Source organism: Sus scrofa, chromosome 4, assembly GCF_000003025.6.
Source record: "Sus scrofa isolate TJ Tabasco breed Duroc chromosome 4, Sscrofa11.1, whole genome shotgun sequence".
In the NCBI taxonomy this organism is placed as follows: Eukaryota; Metazoa; Chordata; class Mammalia; order Artiodactyla; family Suidae; genus Sus; species Sus scrofa.
This window is the reverse complement of record NC_010446.5, coordinates 57,723,709-57,746,414: the sequence shown is the minus strand read 5'-3', so window position 1 is coordinate 57,746,414 and position 22,706 is coordinate 57,723,709. Positions and strand designations below refer to the sequence as shown.

The 22,706-nt window shown below is 36.0% G+C and overlaps 1 protein-coding gene across 2 annotated transcripts in view; it reads right to left on the bottom strand.

Annotated features, from left to right (window-relative positions):
• The window catches only part of IL7 (interleukin 7), a 66,819-nt gene continuing 45,814 nt past the window's right edge, over nt 1,702–22,706 (bottom strand). The window contains 4 exon segments of one of the 2 annotated variants that reach the window (NM_214135.2): nt 2,564–2,742; nt 5,037–5,090; nt 9,027–9,158; nt 10,128–10,208. In NM_214135.2, coding sequence (NP_999300.1) covers nt 2,623–2,742; nt 5,037–5,090; nt 9,027–9,158; nt 10,128–10,208 — 387 coding nt within the window. In that variant the 3' untranslated portion in view covers nt 2,564–2,622. 2 annotated transcript variants of the gene reach the window in all.

The window sequence follows — 22,706 nt, the reverse complement described above, 5'->3', positions numbered from 1 at the left end:
ATGAAGACTGCATGGACAGAGTATCATAAAGACTGTCTCAAAGGATGTGTGTTTCGAAGAAATATTTACAGTAGATTTGGTGAAGTGTCTTTCAATTGGCTATTCAGTGAAAGAAGCTTAAAGAAAGGCTTCTAGTTTTAGGGGAACTACCTTAATCCTGGAAAGAGTGTTTCCTTCAGCAGCTTCCTTGAAAGCTTGTTTTAAAAGACTTTTAACTGAATCCCTTTGTATAAAGCAATATTCCTCAAAGTGTGCTGGTTTTTGCATAGAAAAAGTGGTGTTATGTAGTCAAATGTTGGAAATGCTATATTATTGTTAAACTTTTTATAAAGCCATATGTATTTACAGAACTTTTAATATATGAATTTTGACTCTCCAAGAGAAAATAAATCTGACCTCAAAACTCATAATTCTTTGGTTTTTTTTTTTTTTTTTTAAGAATCAATAAGGATTAGGATTTTTTGGGGACAGTCTTCAGAAAATTCTGATTTAAAGTATCCACATACAGGGAGTTCCTCCTGTGGCTCAACAGGTTACAAACCCAACTAGTATCTATGAAGATGTGGATTAGATCTCTAGCCTCACTCAGTGGCGTTGCTATGAGCTGTGGCCTAAGTCACAGACATGGCTTGAATCCCGAGTTGCTGTGGCTGTGGTGTAGGCTGGCAGCTGTAGCTCTGATTCAATCCCTATCCTGGGAATTTCCATATGCCATGGGTATAGTGCAAAAACAAAAAAGAAAAAGAAAAGTCATCTGAAGAAAAAGCTTGGTAAATAATCATTTGCTCCTAAAACATGTCAACTCCCTTTATCAAAGTTAATAAAGAAAACCACACAGGAGTTACCATCTTTTTTTTTTTTTTGTTAACTGCCTCAGCAGTTAACAAACCCAACTAGTATCCACAAGGACGTGGGTTCAATCCCTGCCCTTGCTCAGTGGGTCAGGGATCTGACGTTGCCATGAGCTGTAGTGAAGTTCATGGACTCGGCTCAGATCTGGCTTTGCTGTGGCTGTGGTGTAGGCCAGCAGCTGCAGCTCTGATTCCACCCCTAGCCTTGGAACTTCCACATGCTGAGGGTGGTGCGGCCCCCTCCCCCCCCAAAAAAAAGGAAAGAAAGAAAAAGAAAACCAAGCAGAAGACATAGTTGGTTCAAAGCCTCGTTAATGAGGTTGTCAGTGGATTCAGTACAATTGTTTATACAATTCTATGCAGCTGTTTGGTCCAGTGAGGAGGAAACTCCATGTGGTTGATGAGAGTGAGAGACAGACACCAACAGAGAGGAAGGTCTTACCTCCACACATTGAGGATGGCACCTGAGCATCGTCTACAGACCAAATAAAGCCAGTCAGAGCTTAACCAGGTGGTGATGAGGCGGTGGTGGTTGTTTTAGAACTCTGGCCTGCCTAGAATAGTGTTTTCAGTTCCTTTTGTAAGTAAGTGAAGACTGTTGGCAAACCTTTCTAAACAGGATCTGTTTAAAAGAAACGAGTTTCTTTTAAAGGACCAAAATTCAGCATACAAATAAAGTAGTAGCGTTCCTGTTCTTACATAGTTTGGGGCTCCCAGGGTCATCTACATTCTTGGTAATAAGACTTGAGAGTCATGTTTCAATGAGAGTGAGAAATCAAATACTTGCACAACACCAAATATCTTGGTCTTCAAAAATCCTGTTGGGATTCATTAAGTGAATTGGACAGTGTTAACACATAGATCATTTATTATCACAGGAGAAATGTTATCCAAAGGAAGCAATTTGTAATATGGTATGAAACTATTTTATATACAGATATACTGTCAAAATTAAATATACAGTCCATTAATTAAAAGGCCAACATATATTATTCTCTTAAAAATATACTTCCCAAATGGCAAACTCATTTAGACAATTTTTATTACACATAAATGACAAAAGTAATTCAGTACTATGGTTTAGCATCCTTGGAACAGATGACTTTTTTTGTGAAATTATTCTTTATTTTCATTTTAAAACATTTGCTGAATCATTTATTAAAGGCACTGTGTTATACATTCATGTTTAATTACATCTCTTGATACCTCTCTTAAGTATCATGGACTCCTTTCCTATGCTTACTGCTTCTTTAAGGTGCATGACTCTTGTTCTCATGCACCTTATCCGTATCTCACTGTTAACTTGGAAACACTTCTAGCACAGAAGACAATTTCCACTCTCACTGCAGTATACCGATGCATAGTGGGCCATGAAGCTATTTTGGCAATAATTCAATGTTGATTTTTAATCCTTGTACCCTGTATATACTTCATAGAACTTACATGTCTTCTTCTGAACATTTTAAACAGATTTAAAAAGTATTATTGCAACTAATATCTTACATGGATTGTCTTACTAAAATCAGCTGGGAATTAATACCAATTGGTACATGTCCACATACATGTGCAACAGTTTGTTGATTGCAGCATTTGGTTTCCATTGTTTATGTCCATCTTCTAGCACTAGTATTAATGTAATCCATTCCATTTTTACCATCATGCGTTCAGTCACTTCCAGGAGGCACTTTACCCCGGGGAATTGCATGAGCAGATAGATTCTTGGAGGATACAATTAAAACTCTTGAGTTTTTATATTGCCACTCCACATCTCTCAATATTCTTTAGCACCCCTCAAAATTTTATTCCAACAAGTTTTTATCTTCTGTAGTAGTATCTTTAGGAAACACAAGTCCCCCTGTCTTTTCTGTTCCTTTAAAGATTTATTTTCTTCCTAGAGAAATACATTTAAAAAAAGTTTTAGGTTCACATTTTCATAAAAATACACATTTTAAGATATTCAACTTTAATTCCCATCAGGCTAGGTAATAATGAAAATTTTGTTTAATTAAAAAGGAGAGTCTTGCAAGTTTTTTTTTAAAACTATGATTTGTAACTATAATTGTGCTCAGTGATCTGTAGGTTGTTGTGGTTTAAGATTTAAGATGAATGAAAAAGCTACATCAGGTGGCTGCTCCTTTCACCGCTGCAATACTGGCTATAAAATGCTGTTTAAACTTTGGCGAAAAAGCTTTCTAGATTCCTCAATTGAGTTTTTAAAATGGAAAAAATATTTTTATGGGAAGGCTAATTAATACTGAAAAGAATCCTGAGAATAGTAATACTGAAAAGTTTAGTCTGGCAAAGGTGATTAAAAAGGATATGCCTGATTAAGCCTGTGCCCTTGTCTTCACTAGAGAATAGGAGATGCCTGCCTAATAAGCTAATTTTTAGCTCCTGATAAAAATCTTCAAAAGGGCTACCTGCACAGCCTATAGAAAGTGGAGAAAGAAATACCTCACATGGAGCAGACATAAGGGAGTGGCTGTGCACATACTCAGTTATATTCCTGTGAGTCCCTGGGCTTTGGATCTCAAAGCACAGGGTAGAGGGATTCTTCATTTAGGTAACAGGCAGTTCCTGGGTGTTCTCTAGGTCAAGTATTGAGCTCAGTGCTTTACCTACATTGTTTCATTTTTATCTACTTAATAACTATGAACTTGAACTGAGCAGCAGAGAGGATACCTAAACTGCACAGTCACATGTCAAGTGATTATAATGAGTGGGTCTTGAGCTTGTTTGTTCTGTTTGTAGTTTAGTCACAAATTCAGATTTCCTTTATATATATTATATATTCAGTAACACTAACACATACCCTTTAAATAATGCACTTAAGAAATTAGATACAGATTTCAAAGACAAATATGAAGGAGCATTTCTCCTCTTCTTCTTAACGAAGGTCCCAGGACATCTTCAAGAAGTACAAATTGAAGTTTGTGTGACTTAAGCAGATATGAAATACAGAGATGTGAGAAAAAATTTCATGACTTTTCCTCAAAGACCAAGACTGAACATTCATTAAAAAGATAAAAAAAAAACTAAGAACCATGATTTTGCCTCTGCAATCCTGGGAACACAATTGTTACCTCTGTTTTCTAACTTTCTTTCCAAGTTCCCTCAGCCTCAATGTATTTATACTGCTCATGGATTCATTTAAGCTATTTCACTTCAGGTGGAATTCCTAGACTTTCCTGAGTTCCAAGGTGTGCAGACTCACCCTACTTCTCTAAGAGGAATAAAGAATTTCCACACTGCCATATATATTTTGGTCAAATGACATAATAATAATGGAAATGTGAAAGAAGAATCTGTCACTCTCATGAACAGGTCTCATATACAGGTCTGTTCATTTTTCTCTCATCCTAGTTAATATTTATTTCATTTTTATGTCTAATTAGAAGTAATTAAATATTCTGACTTATTCATAAATATATATTGCTATATAATTTGTGCAATAATATCTAACAGTAGTGTGCAAATGTATATAAATATAGAATATTTATATACTATTATACATATCCAGTATATATTGTACACTCTACCTATACTAGTAAAATAGGTATAAAATGAGTTCTCATTTTTAATTTGCATTTCTTTACTAGGGTGGATTTTTTTCTTCATATTTTTTCTTTTTGTTTAGGGCCACATCTGTCACATATGGAAGCTCCTGGGCTAGGGGTCAAATCAGAGCTGCAGCTGCTGGCCTATGCGACAGCCACAGCAATGTCAGATTCAAGCCACGTCTGCAACCTACATCACATCTCGCAGCGACGCTGGATCCTTTAAACCACTGAGCAAGGCTAGGGATCGAACCCGCATCCTCATGGATACTAGTCGGGTTCTTAACCTGCTGAGCCACAATGGGAACTCCCAAATCTTATTTTCCAGCTTATTTTCTCCTATATAGTTTGTTCATGTCCTTTGCCTATTAACTATTGATGTTTTAATTTTGCTTCTTTAAAAAAAAAACCTTCCAACATTTTCCCTAGCTTCTTTAATTTTAAAATAGTTGTTTCTAAAAAGTACAACTTAAAGAGATCCAATTTCTAAGGGACACCTCCCTTCTTTTACCACTATTATGATGAATATTTTCAAAACCAACCATATAAAAGGAAACAATTCAAAGAGAAACAGAAAGGAATTGAGTAAAAAGCTGATAAAAAGAGAAAAATATACAATTACTCTTACCAAGTTCTTAGTGAGTTGGGCTTCACCCAGGGAAGGTGGTTTTCTTCCTTTAACCTTAAGAACAGAATCACATTTACAGTAGTGGTTATGAATCCTTTATTGTTCTTCCCACTAATATATATAATAGCTAATTTTCATATTACTCTCAGCTCATCTAATCTATTTGAGAATCTACTTTAAATTAATTATTGTTCGTCTGGCAGAATACTAATTTCATTTAGAAATAGAATGATAGGGAAAAGAAAGAAACAAGAGAGGTCAGTCTTCTGAATAATTTGGATCCATAATTTTGCAGGTTTGTCCAGCACTATGTTAACTGCTGTGAGGTGTGAAAAATTAATATAGAAGAGGGTATGCTAACAGAGACAAAACTGCAGATTTAATCAACGTGAAAATAACATTAGCATTAAGTTATTAACTTTTGACTATACATTTTTTTTTATTTTCCCACTGTACAGCAAGGGGATCACGTTATCCTTACATGTATACATTACAATTACATTTTTCCCCCACCCTTTGTTCTGTTGCAACATGGGTATCTAGACAAAGTTCTCAATGCTACTCATGTCCAACATACGCAAATCAATCAACATACACCACATTAACAAAGAAAAGTCAAAAATCATATGATCATCTCAATAGATGCAGAAAAAGCATTTGACAAAGTCCAACATCCATTCATGATCAAAACCCTCGCCAAAGTGGGTATAGAGGGAACATTCCTGAATATAATCAAAGCCATTTATGATAAACCCACAGCAAATATAATCCTCAATGGGGAAAAACTGAAAGCCTTCTCACTCAAATCTGGAACAAGACAGGGATGCCCACTCTCACCACTGCTCTTCAACATAGTTTTGGAAGTCCTAGCCACAGCAATTAGACAAACAAAAGAAATAAAAGGCATCCATATAGGAAGAGAAGAGATCAAACTGTCACTGTATGCAGATGACATGATTCTATACCTAGAAAACCCTAAGGACTCAACCCCAAAACTCCTTGAACTGATTAATAAATTCAGCAAAGTAGCAGGATATAAGATTAACATTCAAAAGTCAGTTGCATTTCTGTATACCAGCAATGAAATATTAGAAAAGGAATACAAAAATATGATACCTTTTAAAATTGCACCTGACAATACATTTTATTAAGCTTTACCCATCAGAAGCAAAATGAAATAAACAACAGTAAAAAGCTTGAAGCACATCCAACTCATGAAGAAAATGCAATATAGCTGACCATCTTTAACATTTTGCTTCATCATTTAAAAAAAATTAGATTGTATCAGGTGAATTTTATAACACGTTTTATTTAATTTCAAGATTTAAATTATTTGTATATTTTCTTTTTCTACAATTAGTTGATTTTGGAATTAGGTGATCAACGCAAAGCTCAACATATGAGAGAAAGAATTGCAAATATATGGTCTACCTCCAACCCTTAACTCTTCCTGGGCCATGAGGCGATATCACTCATTTGCTTTGCAGTCTTTTCATTCAAGCCCTGACTTGAGGCTTTTACTCGGCAGAAAATTTCCAACAGTCACTACTAAGCAATTAGATGGGTAAGCAACATGAAATGTATTTGCTACTCTCCTGTTAAACAGTCCAGTAGTCCTTTGGTATTTGTGGGGAATTGGTTCCAGGACCCTTGCGGATACCAAAATCCAGGGATAGATCCTCAGGTCCCTTCTATAAAATTGTGTAGTATTTGCATATAACCTATGTACATACTCCTGTATACTTTAAATTATCTCTAGATTACTTATAACACCTAATACAATGCAAATGCTATGTAAATAATTGTAAACACAATGTAAATGCTGTGTAAATAGTTGTCAATGTGGTTCAACAAATTCAAGTTTTGTTTTTTGGAACTTTCTAGAATTATTATTTTATTTTTATTTTTATTTTTTTTGTCTTTTTGCTATTTCTTGGGCCGCTCCCGCGGCATATGGAGGTTCCCAGGCCAGGGGTCAAATCGGAGCTGTAGCCGCCGGCCTAAGCCAGAGCCACAGCAACACGGGATCCGAGCCGCGTCTGCAACCTACACCACAGCTCACGGCAACGCCGGATCATTAACCCACTGAGCAAGGGCAGGGACCGAACCCTTAACCTCATGGTTCCTAGTCGGATTCATTAACCACTGTGCCACCACGGGAACTCCTAGAATTATTTTTTTATGTTTGATCTAAAGTTGGTTGAATCGAAGGATGCAGAACCCGTGGATATGAAAGGCTGTCTGTACTTTAAATCACTATAAATAAGGATTAAAACCTGGTAGGCTAGGAGTTCCCGCTGTGGCTCAGTGGTTAACAAATCCGACTAGAAACCATGGGGTTTCGGGTTCGATCCCTGGCCTTGCCCAGTGGTTGGGGATCCGGTGTTGCTGTGAGCTGTGGTGTGGGTCGCAGATGCGTCTCGGATCTTGCATTGCTGTGGCTCTGGTGTAGACCAGCGGCTACAGCTCTGATTGGACCCCTAGCCTGGGAGCCTCCATATGCCGCAGGAGCAGACCAAGAAATGGCAAAAAGACAAAAAAAAAAAAAAAGCTTGTAGGCTAAAACATAAAGTGTTCACATATCTTAAGGTTGATCTTGAAGGATGCACAGAACAGGAGAGATTAGATTTACAGAAAAGAGAACAGGAGAAGTTCCATATCATTGACTAACACTGGTAAGGGGAAAAGACTGGAAATAAGCTTGACAAATCCACAACCCTAGGAGGAGACTGGTTTGCATCAAGTAAATACATAATGATAAAGGAAGTGGTCCAACCTTTATTATCTTATGGCCCAACATATATCAACACTGTCAATAGGGTTCAAAGACAATCTTACCATTTTCCCTTCTGAGGGCAACTAATAGTATTTAAAATTAAAAACACAACACGTTTTCTATCATAAAAATATTTAAAGTTTTTTTTTTTTTTGTAATTGCAAGAAATCTTTTGGCTTTGTGTGGCCAAAAGAGGGAGTAATTATCATCATCACCATTATCATCATTAAACATTTATTGAAATATTTTAGTACTAAGCATGATATATAAATTATGCCATTCAACCTTTCAATATCCTTAATGTAGATACTATATTTTTCTCCATTTTGCAGTTGAAGAAACTGTTGTCTAGTCTCAATAGCTTCAGAATTTTTTGTTGTTGTTAACTGCTAGCAGAGAAGTAGGAAAAAATTAGCCCTGTATTAATTAAAATTATTGAGGTACAAATATTGAAAATTGTTGGACATAAATATACCCAGTTTTTATACGCAAAGATATTTGTGAAATACATTTGATTACCTGTTTTATTGTCTGAATTCTTATAAATATGTACATATATGGATTAAAATTGAGATGTTTTAGAAATAAAAATTTACCATTCCTTACCCTACTTATCACACACTAGCCTCTTTGGAAGTTATTATGGCATGAAATATGCTTTCATTTACTTATTTACTTTCTTTTTTTTTTTTTTTTTTGTCTTTTTGCTATTTCTTTGGGCCGCTCACATATGGAGGTTCCCAGGCTAGGGGTCGAATCGGAGCTGTAGCCACTGGCCTACGCCAGAGCCACAGCAACGCGGGATCCGAGCTGCGTCTGCAACCTACACCACAGCTCCCAGCAATGCCGGATCCTTAACCCACTGAGTAAGGGCAGGGACCGAACCCTTAACCTCATGGTTCCTAGTCTGATTCGTTAACCACTGCGCCACGACGGGAACTCCTACTTTCTTTTTTTAAATTGAAGTAGAGTGGATTTACAATGTTGCTTTCATTTATTTCTAGTCCCCTTTTATAAACAATTTATTTGCTCTAAGAGATGAATAGGTACTTTGCAAGTTGAAACTTTCCTCTTCCAGAATTATGCAAATGTATTTCAACTTTCGTATAAGCACCTAGATTTCTATGCTAATGGATATGGACATACAAGAATGATAATAGCCTATCTCAGAAGTAGTTTATATTTTTGTTCAAAGTAAACAGTGCTCCGCTTACCTTGCTGGTGCAGTTGAACAGTGTTAATGTGCCCTGTGAAACTGTTGATAGATGGTGATTGAACTCCTCACTGATATTCATTTTAATAAATTGCTTCAACTTTCGAGCAGCACGATATAAAAATGAAGCTTCCTATTACAGAAAAAACATCAGAAGAGCCGTGGTTCATATAAAACAGTAAGAAATGATAAGCTTTCCTGAGAAGCCTAAAGCCAGAACTGTATTTCTAAATAATGCCCCACCTCCACCCCAGTTTTCTTCTATTCCAGTTAATCACATGACTGACACGTACTGAGACTGAAACTGTTTAGCTCCAAGGGGACAGCCTAAAGTACTCAGAACTTAGTTTAATAATTACCTGATTTTTAAAGTCTCCTTTCTTTGTTATGTATGATCTTATTGCTTATGAGTGAACGTAGCATAAGTTTATTCAGTTTTAAACAAGATAACTAAAGGAGAGGGCTTCTGGAAGCAACAATAATGAAAGGTATGTGTGTTTTTTTTTTAATTGTTACTGCTTTTGCCCTTTTTGAGCTATGGATGAGTGGATGGGTAGCTGGCAATGAGAAAATAAAGGGACTATTAACCCAAAACCAGTTTTTCAAATATTTAACTAATATTTATAATTATAATTTTTTAAAATATAATTTAAGGACATATTATTATGTCATGAGGTTAACTCAGCCATTGCGAGGATAAGCAAATATTTAAAGGGAAAAAGTTTCAAAATGCCTTCAACTAAATTTACACATTCCTTATGTTTGTGTGTGTGCAAACAGTCATTCTGACAAGCATTTTCTTGCATAAAAGTTTCAGAAATAAGAGCTATGTGTCTTTGAATTCAGCAGTTCTTCTAGTATTTTCAAGATGAAAAATAAAATGCTAAAATTGAAAGGAATATTTACCAAGTGGCACAGGGCTTTTTGTAGAATAAAAGTACAAAAGAGCACAGTATAACTTAATATGTCAGCGGGAATTATGAGGTTAGAACCAAAAGGCTATGTTATTAATATAATCAATATAATTAACAGAGATACAAAAATATAAGCTTCTGTGAAATCAAGCTTGAATGACATATAAACTCCAAATAATTGTCATTACCTTATTATCATCACATGAATGTTTTTTTAAAAAGTTAGGTTCGTTATTCAGGCAATTGCTATCAAAGTCTATCATCCTGTCCTGTAATAAATGATATAAAATAATACGGTTAAACTGGGGATTCTTCTGGTAAGTAGTAATTATAAAAATAACAAATTTATAATACTTGGTATTTATGTGTGCATTTTAAGGAAAGTAACTTCAGCTTGGCTCAGCTGACTAGGCACAAAGATAATTTTTTATAGTTGAAGAATAAAACAAGTATAAATATACCAACCCTCCGATATTTAGAGCTTCCCCACACTCCACAGTTTAATTCCAGAAATCACTGGGAGAATCTGGCTCATTTGGGAAAATAAAAGTACCTGTTTTAGAAGTTATACTATATAGACACAGTATTATGGATTTTGAAATCATGAAGTTGAGATGTGTTTAAGAGGTTGTTGGGTCCAATTTCCTGCCACTAGCAGCAAAGGGAATTTATATTAGAATGAAGGGAAAGCCTCTTAACAGTGAGAATAAGGTTAAACTCCTCTTTATAGCATTTTAAACAATCCAGTTTGGGATATTTGAGGGAGAACTTCACTGAGAAAGAGTGAGATTAAATCAGTGTGTTGTGATATACAAATGGGAAGACAGACCAGTACATTCTCATTTTTCTTTTCTAAGGAACATAGTGTTAGAATGTGGGGATTACCTGAATCAAGAATGTAGTTGACATAATGAGGGAGGACTAGCTTAAGGATTCGGATTGTTCACACACAGGGTTAGAGGAGCTCTGTCCAGCAAGCTAGCAATTCCATGCTATCAGAGCTTCTAGAAGGACTTCAGGCAATCTTAGCCTATGTGTTGTCATCAAAGAAACAGATTACGAAGTGGAGTAATGGCAGGATTCAGTCATAGGTTTCCAATCTTCATCTGCCTCTCAGAGAAGTGTGCATGATTCTTCTCGCCCTTGGAGAGCATAAATGGTCTCTGGGTTTATCTGACTTTCAATGTATACATTATCTCGTTTACCTATAGGCATTAGAGCCTAAACACGTAATCATTCATTTAACCATTCAACACTTATTATAGGCCAACGTGCAAGGTCCTCTGCCAAGCTGGATGGGGAAACAAATACCAGAAAATAAATCCCATTCTCTCGTACTGTTTGATATAAAGGGTGAATGCTGTGTCCTTTAGACACTTTCATATAATTTCTCTCTCTCTCTCTCTTTTTTTGTCTTTTTAGGGTCACACCTGCAGCACATAGAGGTCCCCAGGCTAGGGGTCGAAGCGAAGCTACAGCCGCCGGCCTATGCCACTGCTACAGCAATGCAGGATCCGAGCTGCATCTGTGACCTACACCACAGGTTTCGGCAATGCCGGATCCTTAACCCACTGAGCAAGGTCAGGGGTCGAACCTGCATCCTCATGGATATTAGTCGGATTCATTAACCACTAAGCCATGATGGGAACTCCTCACATCATTTCCTACCTTTGGAGAAGTATGCTACGTTAACAGATTTGTTAGTGCCAACCATCTCAGTCATACTGCAAATACCTCAAGTTCAAAGAGATTTATTTTTCAATACCTATTCTCATGTTACCCTTACACACAGTCTAGAAAAGGTAGTGGAGAATTAATGTTTTGTATTAAATCATTTTTCTATTGATTTGCATTTAACATCAAGAAGGACAATAAATCAAGCATACATTTCTGATAAAATATACATTTTGGGAGTTTCTGTTGTGGCTCAATAGGTTAAGTATCCCCGAATATGCAGGTTCAATTCCTGGCCTCAGTCAGTGGTTTAAGGATCCAGCATTGCCACAAGCTCTGGTATAGGTCATGGGCGTAGCTCAGATGCTACACTGCTGTGGCTGTGGCGTTGGCTGGCAGCTGCAGCTCAGATTTGACCCCTAGCCTGGGAACTCCATTTGTTGCAGGTGTGGCTGTAAAAAAATAAAATAAAAATAAAATATACATTTTGTTTATGCCATCCTTCAGCAAAAGAAGATAAAATGTGCAGCTAATCTGTATGATTCTTTCCAATTTACCGAATATATGAATGAGTACCTATTAGAACATTTTAACAAATTTCATGACACAGGAATATTTGAAAATCCATATTAGTTAAATCATTGCTCCAGGTATTTAATAAAACTCACTTTGGATAGACACAGAAAGCTAATGTTATACCAGGGTGATTTGTTTGCCAAATGTTTGCAGCAGTAGATAAAGTTGTTACTTAAAAAGCTGGCTTAAAAGGCTGACACCTAGAAAAGTCACAATTATAATTGACTAGACTTTAGTGCATTTTATGAATAAATTTAACATGAGTGTATAGGAGTGCCAATTACAGTTGCTTTCTGAAGTTGTTTTCATTTAAGCCCTATGAGAAGGATGACTCAGACAAGATTTCTAGAATCATGGGGTTGAAAGAACCGTATATATCCATCTTTTGATTTAACAAATAGTAGAATTATTTATCGGTAGTGCTTTCTTATAGATGTCCTAACATATTTGAATATTTCTTCATATTTATTATGGATATGAAAAATCACAAGAGATAAGGGAAAAGCACATTGACTATGAACTCAATATTTTCCAGTATAAACCACTGTTATGTAAGTTGTTCCTAAAATACATGTCCTTTTGATTTGCAGAATTATATCTTCTTTCATTTAGCATGGTTTTCATCTATCTTTGAATTTTTTTTCTATTGCATTTTTAGCAGTCTCTTCCTCAGAAATACTAAATATGTACACAATAGATATTCTTTCTTTTATTTTTTTTGGCTGTACCTGCAGCATATGGAGCCTGGGCCAGGAATCGAACCTGAGCCACAGCAGCAACCCAAGCTGCTGCAGTGACAACACAGGATCCTTAACTTGCTGCACCACAAGAAAACTCCCACAATAGATTCTCTATTTCACTTTACCTTTTCTATATTTATCTTTGATTTTTAAAAATTCCATTTTGTCTGCTTTTTTTCCAAATAATTCTTCCATATGCCTGTTCTAATGGGGTGCTCACGGTCACATGTGCTGTACTCTAAATAAACTAATGTCTATTTATGGCCTATAAATGATTCTTATCAGCATCTACATAACTGATGGCTATCTCTTTTCTGTTCTTCTCCTATTCATTTTATAGATCTGAGCCTACAGATTGGGGTTTTGAATGAAAAAGAAAGATTCAATCTCATGTCTTAGCATTCTTTTTTTTTTTTTTTTTTTTTTTTTTTTGTCTTTTCTAGGGCCACACCCGTGATCATATGGAGGTTTCCAGGCTAGGGGTCTAATCAGAGCTGTAGCCACTGGCCTACACCACGGCCACAGCAACGCCAGATCTGAGCCGTGTCTGTGACCTACACCACAGCTCACGGCAACGCCGGATCCTTAACCCACTGAGTGAGGCCAGGGATTGAACCTGCAACCTCATGGTTCCTAGTGGGATTCGTTAACCACTGAGCCACGAAGGGAACTTCGTCTTAGCATTCTTTAAAAATGAATTTGGTCTCTACAGAAATACTCTTCATTTCTGATTATCACTATCATAACCTCCCCATGGCCCAAAGCCTTGCAGCACATAAAGACACATTTGGAGAACCTTTTGAAAAGTGAGACTTATTTTTAATGAAATCTGTATTCTGTATGAAATTTGCAAAGGTCTATACTGTTCTTGGAATCCTGTTTCAAATGTTATAAATTTTACTATTTGTCAGGTAGCTTACCAGATTATAGTACAAACTGGCAGTTGATTTCTAGGTTAAATGAAAAGTCATTCACTTATTCTTCAATCAAATACTTGCTGAGCATCTACCATGTGCCATATAGTAGTGGAGATAGGACTGTGATGAAAATCAGAGATGGTTCCTTCCTTCAAGAAGGTGACTGTCTGGTGGTAAAGATAGACACCAATCCAATAACCACAATCAAATCCCAACTTGATAATTGTTATGAATAAAAGGTCTATGCTATAACAAAGCCCTATACAAGACAGATTTTATTTAGGAATCTAGGTGAAGAATTCTCTGAGAAAGAAACACTTAAACTGAGTTCTGAAGCATGAGTAAACCAGAGAAAGAGAAAAGAGAGGAAGATTAAAGATATAGAAAATAGCATGAATGGCTGCAGTTTCAATGGGAGGGAACTCCAGCAGGGAGACTGCTAGAACGAAGAGAGCAAGGGAAAGCAACTATAAAGCTGAGAAAGCAAGAGAAATCACCCTACCACATAAAACAGAAGGTCTGGAAGAGACCAAATTATGCAGGGGCCTATTAAGGAGCTTTGTCTTGATTCTAAAGGCAATAGTTAATGACCAAATCCCCTCTTCAAAGATCATATTAATAGCGGCATGGTGAATGGCTTCGAAGGGTTCAAGAAAGTATATGTGTAAATCTTAGGAGGCTGTGACTTGGTGCTTGGTGCTTGGCTTTATTGAACTTGGTGATGGAAAAGAATGTAAGGATAGGTGAATAGACTTGAGAAATACTTAGAAAACAACAGAACAGGATTTGAGAATTAAAGTTAAGGGAGATTGACATGGCAGGGATGATTCCTGGGTTTCTGGTGTATGCAACAGAATATGCTCTGTTGCCATTCACTGCATAGGGAAACAGTAGAAGAGGTGGTGTGAATAAAATGTATATTTGGTTTCAAACGGATGAAGTTTGAGTTGACATTCAGAGATCCAAATACAAGTGCCAAATAGTCACATGCATATAGAAGCCAGAAAGTTAGAAAACCTGGAGAAGAGATTGTTTTAAGAAGGTGGTGATCCAGAGTTCCCATTGTGGCTCAGCAGGCTAAGAACCCGACATAGTGTCTGTGGGGATGCAGTTTTAATCCCTGGCCTAGCTCAGTGGGTTAAGGATCAGGCATTGCAGCAAGCTTCAGTGTAGGTCACAGATGTAGTTTGGATCTGATGTTGCCCTGGCTGTGGCATAGGTCTCAACTGCAGCTCCGATTTGACCCCTAGCCCAGAAACTTCCATATGCCACAGATGTGGCCATTAAAAAAAAAAAAAAAAAAAAAAAAGTTGACAATGCCAACTAAAAGCTCAAGTAAGTTGAGTCTTGTACAAAATGTATTCACATAAATAATGCAAAACTAAATTAGAAAAACAGCTGATAATAGATGGTAAAATGAAATATTAAGCAGATATGATATTTGTTTTAAGGCAGTATTTATAAGCAAGGGCTTAAGCTCATAATAAAACAGGCTTATAATAAAAATATTTCAAAAGAAAATGTTGCTATGTATAAGCATATATTCAAATGTATATGCATAAGCAAGAACATATGTAAGGGACTTGATTAATTAATCTTCATTTAACTAACTTGCTGGGATAATCAATACTCCACTCCTGTAAAAACATACCGACTAATGCCCACAGCATACCAACGACTCCCATCTCGCAGTCCAGTTTCTGATATACTATGTATTTTTGCACTCTTAATTAGAGTAGCATATTTACCAAGTAAGTTCCTTAACAGTAAGTTATATTTATTTAACCATATCGCTTTATTAAATACTTTATGGATCAAAGAAACAGTAGAATGAAAACACAGTTGTGTGTAGGCTGAGGAAAGAATCTCTGAGTTTGAGAGTATGACAATAGAAACTACCAAAACTAAAAAGAAAAAAGAAAAATAAATACCAAGAAGAGAAGAACAGAACAGAATACCTAAGACTATGGATAGCTACAAAAGGTGTAACATATGCAAGAGAATATCAGAAAAAAGAAAGGAGCAGAAGCAATATTTGAGGCAATAATGGCTGAAGATTTTCTCCAAATCAATGCTAGACACCAAACCACAGATCACCAAGGAGGTTCACAGAACACCAAGAAGGAAAAAATGCCCCCAATCCTATGCCTAAGCACTACATGCTAAAACTTTAGAAAAATCAAAGATAATGAAAAAAAATCTTGAAGGAAATCACAGGGGTCAGAGGGGAAACCTGACTTATAAAAGAGCAAAGCATCATAAAGCATCAAAACTAAAACAAAGTATGAAGGCAAAAACAAGAACAAAGAATAAGAACACAAATAGAAAAAGGTAAAAAAAAAGGTAGATTTTAATTCCACTATATTAATAATAATCACTTTAAATGTCACGAGTCTAAATACACAAATTAAAAGACAAAGATTGTCAGAGTGGGTTAAAAGACACAACTTAATTTTACATTGTCTATAAACAGTCTACTTTTAATATAAATACGCACAGAGATTAAAAGTCAAGGATGGAACTAGAGACTCTCATACTGAGTGAAGTAAGTCAGAAAAAGGAAGACAAATATCATATAATATCACTTATATCTGGCATCTAATATATGGCACAAAAGAACCTTTCCACAGTAAAGAAAATCATGGACTTGGAGAATAGACTTGTGGTTGCCAAGGGGGAAGGGGAGGGAGTGGGAGGGACTGGGCGCTTGAGATAAATAGATGCAGAATGTTGCCTTTGGGATAGATTAGCAATGGGATCCTGTTGTGTAGCACTGGGAATTCTGTCTAGTCACTTATGATGGAACACATAATGTGTGAAAAAAGAATGTATACATGTAAGTGTAACTGGGTCACCATGCTGTACAGTAGAAAAAAAAATGTATAAATAAAAGATAAAAAAAAGAAAGTTATCAGGATGAAAATGGATATTACATAGTGATAATGGAGATAATTGTCCAAGAAGATATGGAAATTCTTAATGAGTATATGACTAATAACAAAGAGTCTAAATACATGTGGTGAAGAAAAATAGATGAATCCACTACTATAGTTGGGAACTTTAATGTCTCTCTATCAGAAACAGATTCAGCAGACAGAAAATCAGTAAGGACATAGTTGAACTCAGCAGCAGAATTAATTAACTATATATAATCTGTGTCCATAGACTACTTCATATTTCATACAACAATAGCAAATTACATAGTCTTCTTAAGCACACATGGAACATTCTCCAAGAGAGAGCACATTCTGGTCCATAAATTGAATCTTCTCAAATTTAAAAGAATAGCAATCATACAATGTCTGCTATTAGATCAGAACAGAATTAAGCCAGAAACCAATAACAGAAAGACAGCTGGAAAATCCCAAAATATTTAGAGATAAAATACACTTTCAAGTTCCGTGAGTTCCATGAAGACTGAAGAAATTTCAAGAGAAATTTAATAATATTTGAGGCAGTTCCCATCGTGGTTCAGCAGTAACGAACCTGACTGGTATCCATGAGGACATAAGGAGGTGGGTTTGATCCCTGGCCTTGCTCATTGCGTTAAGAATCCAGCATTGCTGTGAGCTGTGGCATAGGTTGCAGATGTGGCTTGGATCCCATGTTGCTGTGGCTGTGGCGTGGGCTGGTAGCTACAGCTCCAATTTGACTTCTAGCCTGGAAACTTCCATATGGTGCAGGTGCGGCCCTAGACTACACACACACACACACACACACACACACGTATTTGAGAGAAATAAAAATAAAAATAGAACACTGAAATCTGTGGGATGCAGTGACAGCCGTGCTTAGGGGGAAGTTTATAGTATTGAATGCATGTGTTAACTAAGGAAAAGTATCTAAAATCAATAATCTAAGCTTCCACCTTAGGAAACTACAAAAGAAGAGAAAATTAAATCCAAAGTAAGCAAAAGACAGAAAAAAGAATAAAAGAGCAGAAATTAATGAAATTGAAAATAGGAAATCAATAAAAAAATCAACAAATCAAAAAAGCTGCATTTTTGAAAATAAGTTGATAAGCCTTAGCCAGATTAAGAAAAAAAAAAAGACACAAATTTCCTAATATCAGAAATGAAAGGAGTTCCCGTCGTGGCACAGTGGTTAACGAATCCGACTAGGAACCATGAGGTTGCGGGTTCGGTTCCTGCCCTTGCTCAGTGGGTTAATGATCCGGCGTTGCCATGAGCTGTGGTGTAGGTTGCAGACGCGGCTCAGATCCCGCGTCGCTGTGACTCTGGTGTAGGCTGGTGGCTACAGCTCCGATTCCACCCCTAGCCTGGGAACCTCCATATGCCGCGGGAGCGGCCCAAGAAATAACAACAACAACAACAAAAAAACAGAAATGAAAGAGGGAACATCACTGCAGATCCCATGAACACTAACAAGGATAACAATCGGTATTCTAGATAATAAATAATATAGATGAAATTGACCAATTTCTTAAAAGACACGATTGGCCAAAATTTACTGAGAAATAGAAAATCTGAATAGGCCTATTTTATTAAAGCAATTTAATCAAATGTTAATAACCTTACAAAACAGAAGCACATGTCGGAGATGGGTTCAGTGATTGTTTCTAATAAATATTTAAGGAAGAAATTATAGCTATTCTCTATAATCTCTTCAAGAAGATAGAAGCAGAGGGAATACTTCCTAAATTGTTCTGTGAGGCCAGGTTTACCCTAATACCAAAACTAAATGAAGGTGGTGTAAGAAGAGAAAACCAAAGATAAGATATCTTGTGAAAACAGATGCAAAAATTCTCAATAAAATAAAAGAAATTGAATCCAACAATATATGAAATAATTATACACCATAACTAAGTGGTATGTACCCATGTATGCAAGGCCAGTTCAACATTCAAAAAATCAATTAATGTCATCCATCTCTTTAAGAGGCTAAAGAAGAAAAATCACATGATCAAATCAACAGATGCAGAAAAACCAACCAACAAAATCCAACACTCATTCATTAAAAAACCCTCTAAGTAAATGAGGATTAGAGGAGAACTATCTCAATTTGATAAAGAGCACCTACAAAATCCTATAGTTAGTATCATACTAACTATAGTTATAGTATGATACTATAATAACTATAGTATTATAGTTATAATGATGAGAAACTCAAAACTTTCCCAAGATCAGGAACAAGGCAAGATGTCCCTCCCATCATTGCTTATTAAAACTCTATCAAAAATTCTAGGTGATTTGATATGACAAGAAAAGGAAATAAAATGTATACCAATTAGGAAGGATAAAATATATAACTATATTTTTTACTATGTAACATTATCATTTATGTAGATAATACTAAAGGATCAACAGAGAAAAACCCTCCTAGAACTAATAAATGATTATAGCAAAGTCGCAGCATAAAAGGCTAGACAAAAATGAATAGTTTTCCAATATAGAGCGATGAGCAAGTGCAATTTGAAATTAGAAGCACAACACTGTTTACAGCACTTAGGTTTAAGTCTAACAAAATAGGTACAAGATATTTATGATGAAAACTATATAACTCTGGTGAAAGATCAAAGGTGACCTAGATAAATGAAAAGATACTCCATGTTTATGGATAGGGAGACTCAATATTGTCAAGATGTTTGTTCTCCCAACTGGACCTATATATTGATCACAATCTCAGTAAAAATCTCAGCCAATTATTCTATAAATATCAACAAATGGATTCTAAAACATATGAATAGGCAAAAGCTCCAGACTAGCCAACTCAATATTGAAGGAGAAGATTGTCAGAGCACTGACCCCACTCAGCTCAAGACTTATATAACTATAGTAATCAAGATAGTGTGGGAGTTCCTGTTGTGGCGCAGTCGTTAATGAATCCGACTAGGAACCATGAGGTTGCGGGTTCGGTCCCTGCCCTTGCTCAGTGGGTTAATGATCCGGTGTTGCCATGATCTGTGCTGTAGGTTGCAGACGCGGCTCGGATTCCGCGTTGCTGTGACTCTGGCGTAGGCCGGTGGCTACAGCTCCGATTCGACCCCTAGCCTGGGAACCTCCATACAACAACAAAGACAAAAAAAAAAAAAAAAAAAAGATAGTGTGAAAGTGGCCAGAGAAAAGAAAAATAGATCAATGGAACAGAATAGAGACCCCAGAAAAGAACACACATAAATATAATCAAATGATTTTTGATAAAGAGGCAAAGGAAATACAGTGGAACAAAGTTCTTTCAACAAATGCTGCTGGAACAACTGGATAGCCACATGCAAAGAACTGACTCTATGAAGACCTTATAAGCTTTTGTACAGCAAATGAAACCATAAAAAAAAAAAAAAAGCCCCAAAAAGCCAACCCACAGAATGGGAGAAAATCCTTGCTTATGAAGCAACCAACAAAAGATTAATCTTCAGAATAAACAAAAATCTCATGGAGCTTCATAGCAAATAAACAAAAAACCGAATCAAAAAACAGGCAGAAGATCTAAACAGACATTTCTCCAAAGAAGACATACAGATGGCCAAAATACAGGGAAATGCATTAAAATGTTATGGTTATTCATGGATGGTGGGATAATGGTAATTTATTACTTGTTATTATTGTTAATATTTATTATACTAATTATAACTATTATTTTACAATAAAAACAAGTGGAACATTGTGTTTTTAGCCTAGAGGCATCTACAGAGAGGTTCTCAGTTCCATGACCCTTGTGGGTTTGGCCCTTGATGAGGCTGTGGAATGGTCAGTTTGCAGGAAGGTCTGACAAGCCATGGAGGAGAGGTTATGAATAGACCATCAGGAATGCTCCTCATAGAGAAGAGAGGCAAACAAATAGAAGCGAATATCCGCCACACAACCGTTGCAACCTATGAGTACCAGGTGATGAAGTAACCCTTGGAAAAATAAACTTTTTCTAAGGGACGTGTTTACTAAGCTGTTCACATAGGTGGGAATCAACAGAAGATTAACATGCTGTCATTTAATGACTGCATTTGTGATTAGCTTTGTATCCATGGTGACTGATTTCTTAAGAATCTCAACATTTCAAAATATCATTTAATATCAGCATTCCATCTAAAGGTGATATTACTTAGACAAAGTGAATAGCAAGGTAGAAGTGTAACATTCTCTTGCCTCCTAGGATCCTGTAAATTGCCCAGCATACATTGAAACCATAGATTCCTGATTTGCTATATCAAACCCCAGACATTTTAAAAATTGAGACATATTTGACATATAATATTAGTTTCAGGTGTTCAACAATAATTTGATATTTGTATATATTGCAAAATGATAACCACAATAAGTTTAGTTTGATAAGTTTAGTTATCAACCATCACTATACAGAATTACAATATTTTTCTTATGATGAGAACTTTCAAGATTTACTCTATTAGCAATATTCAAATATACAATACTATTAAAAGTCATTGTACTTTACATCCCCAAGATGTAATTCCCAGTTTTCTGGGATCATTCTGGATTATACCAGAACGATAGCCTGTTTGGTTAGCTCCCCCTTGTATTTTAAAAAATATTCCAGTTTGGATAAGAAAGTATTTTCTCACCCTATTTGTACTATTTTGATTTTGGTTTGCATAATGTAGTTTTCTCATCTTTCAACATTTAAAAAAAAAATCTTTTTATGGCCGCACTCGTGGGATATGGAAGTTCCCAGGCTACGGGTCGAATCAGAGCTACAACTGCCGGCCTACACCACAGCCACAGCAACACTACATCCAAACCACGTCTGCAACCTACACCACAGCTCAAGGGCAACGCCGGATCCTTATCACACTGAGAAAGGCCAAGGATCAAAATTGCTTTCTCATGGATGCTAGTCAGATTCCTTTCTGCTGAGCCACAATGGGAACTCCTCATCTTTTAACTTTTTAAATTATTTTGAACATAAAAATATTTCAATGTGGTATATATTGCTAGCCTGTCATTATTCGAACAGTACTGAGATATATAATGAAAAGCTTTCTAATTCCTCTCCACCGCTTCTACTAGAATCACCTACCTGAAGTGTAGCAGTTTGATAAGAATACCCTTCTTGCTCAAAAACCTGTGTGTATGTGTAATGTGCCTAGATGTGGGTACAAAATTCACACATATACAATGCACGTATCAGGTTATGAAGGCATTTCCCTCTACCATTTAAAAATATAAGATCATAGTATGTACATTACTCTTCGACTTGTTTTGTCTTACTTTCCCTTGATGTTATGATCATCATTCTATGTTAAAGATAGCTACAACTGTTTTTTAAATAACCGCATAATAGTCTATGTTAAGTGTATCCTAGGGTTTACTCAGCACTTTTATTGACGAACAAAGTCAATATTTGCTTCAATAAACAATGCTGCAATAGACATCTCCACCTGTGTATGTGTGTATATATTTTATGTGTATACTACCTCCTTTTACATTGGTTTTCATTTTTGTCGAATTGGTTCCCATAATTGAAATTTACTGAAGGAAATAGTATATTCATTTAAAAATCATTATGTTCAGTAAAATCAATTCATGCTTCCACCAGCAAATAAGAGAATCCATTTTGTCACACCCCTGCCAGCACCAGCTGTCTTAAGCCTTTAACAATTTTACCAATGCTGATATGTGAAAAGTTGTGCCTCATTATAGCTTAAATTTGCATTTCCATGACTGCTAGAGGACAAGCAATCATTTCATGTTAATTGACAACATGCATTTCCTTTTCTATGAATAGGCTGTTCTTAACCATTTTCTTAGGTTGTTTGTCTTTTAATGACAAGTTGCTACATTTTCTGTTTAGAATTTTTAAAAACTTTCTATGTCTTAGACATATTTTTCATATAATGCATTTGTATACAATTAAATTCAGAGATTAAATAATTCACATTTATTGTCAG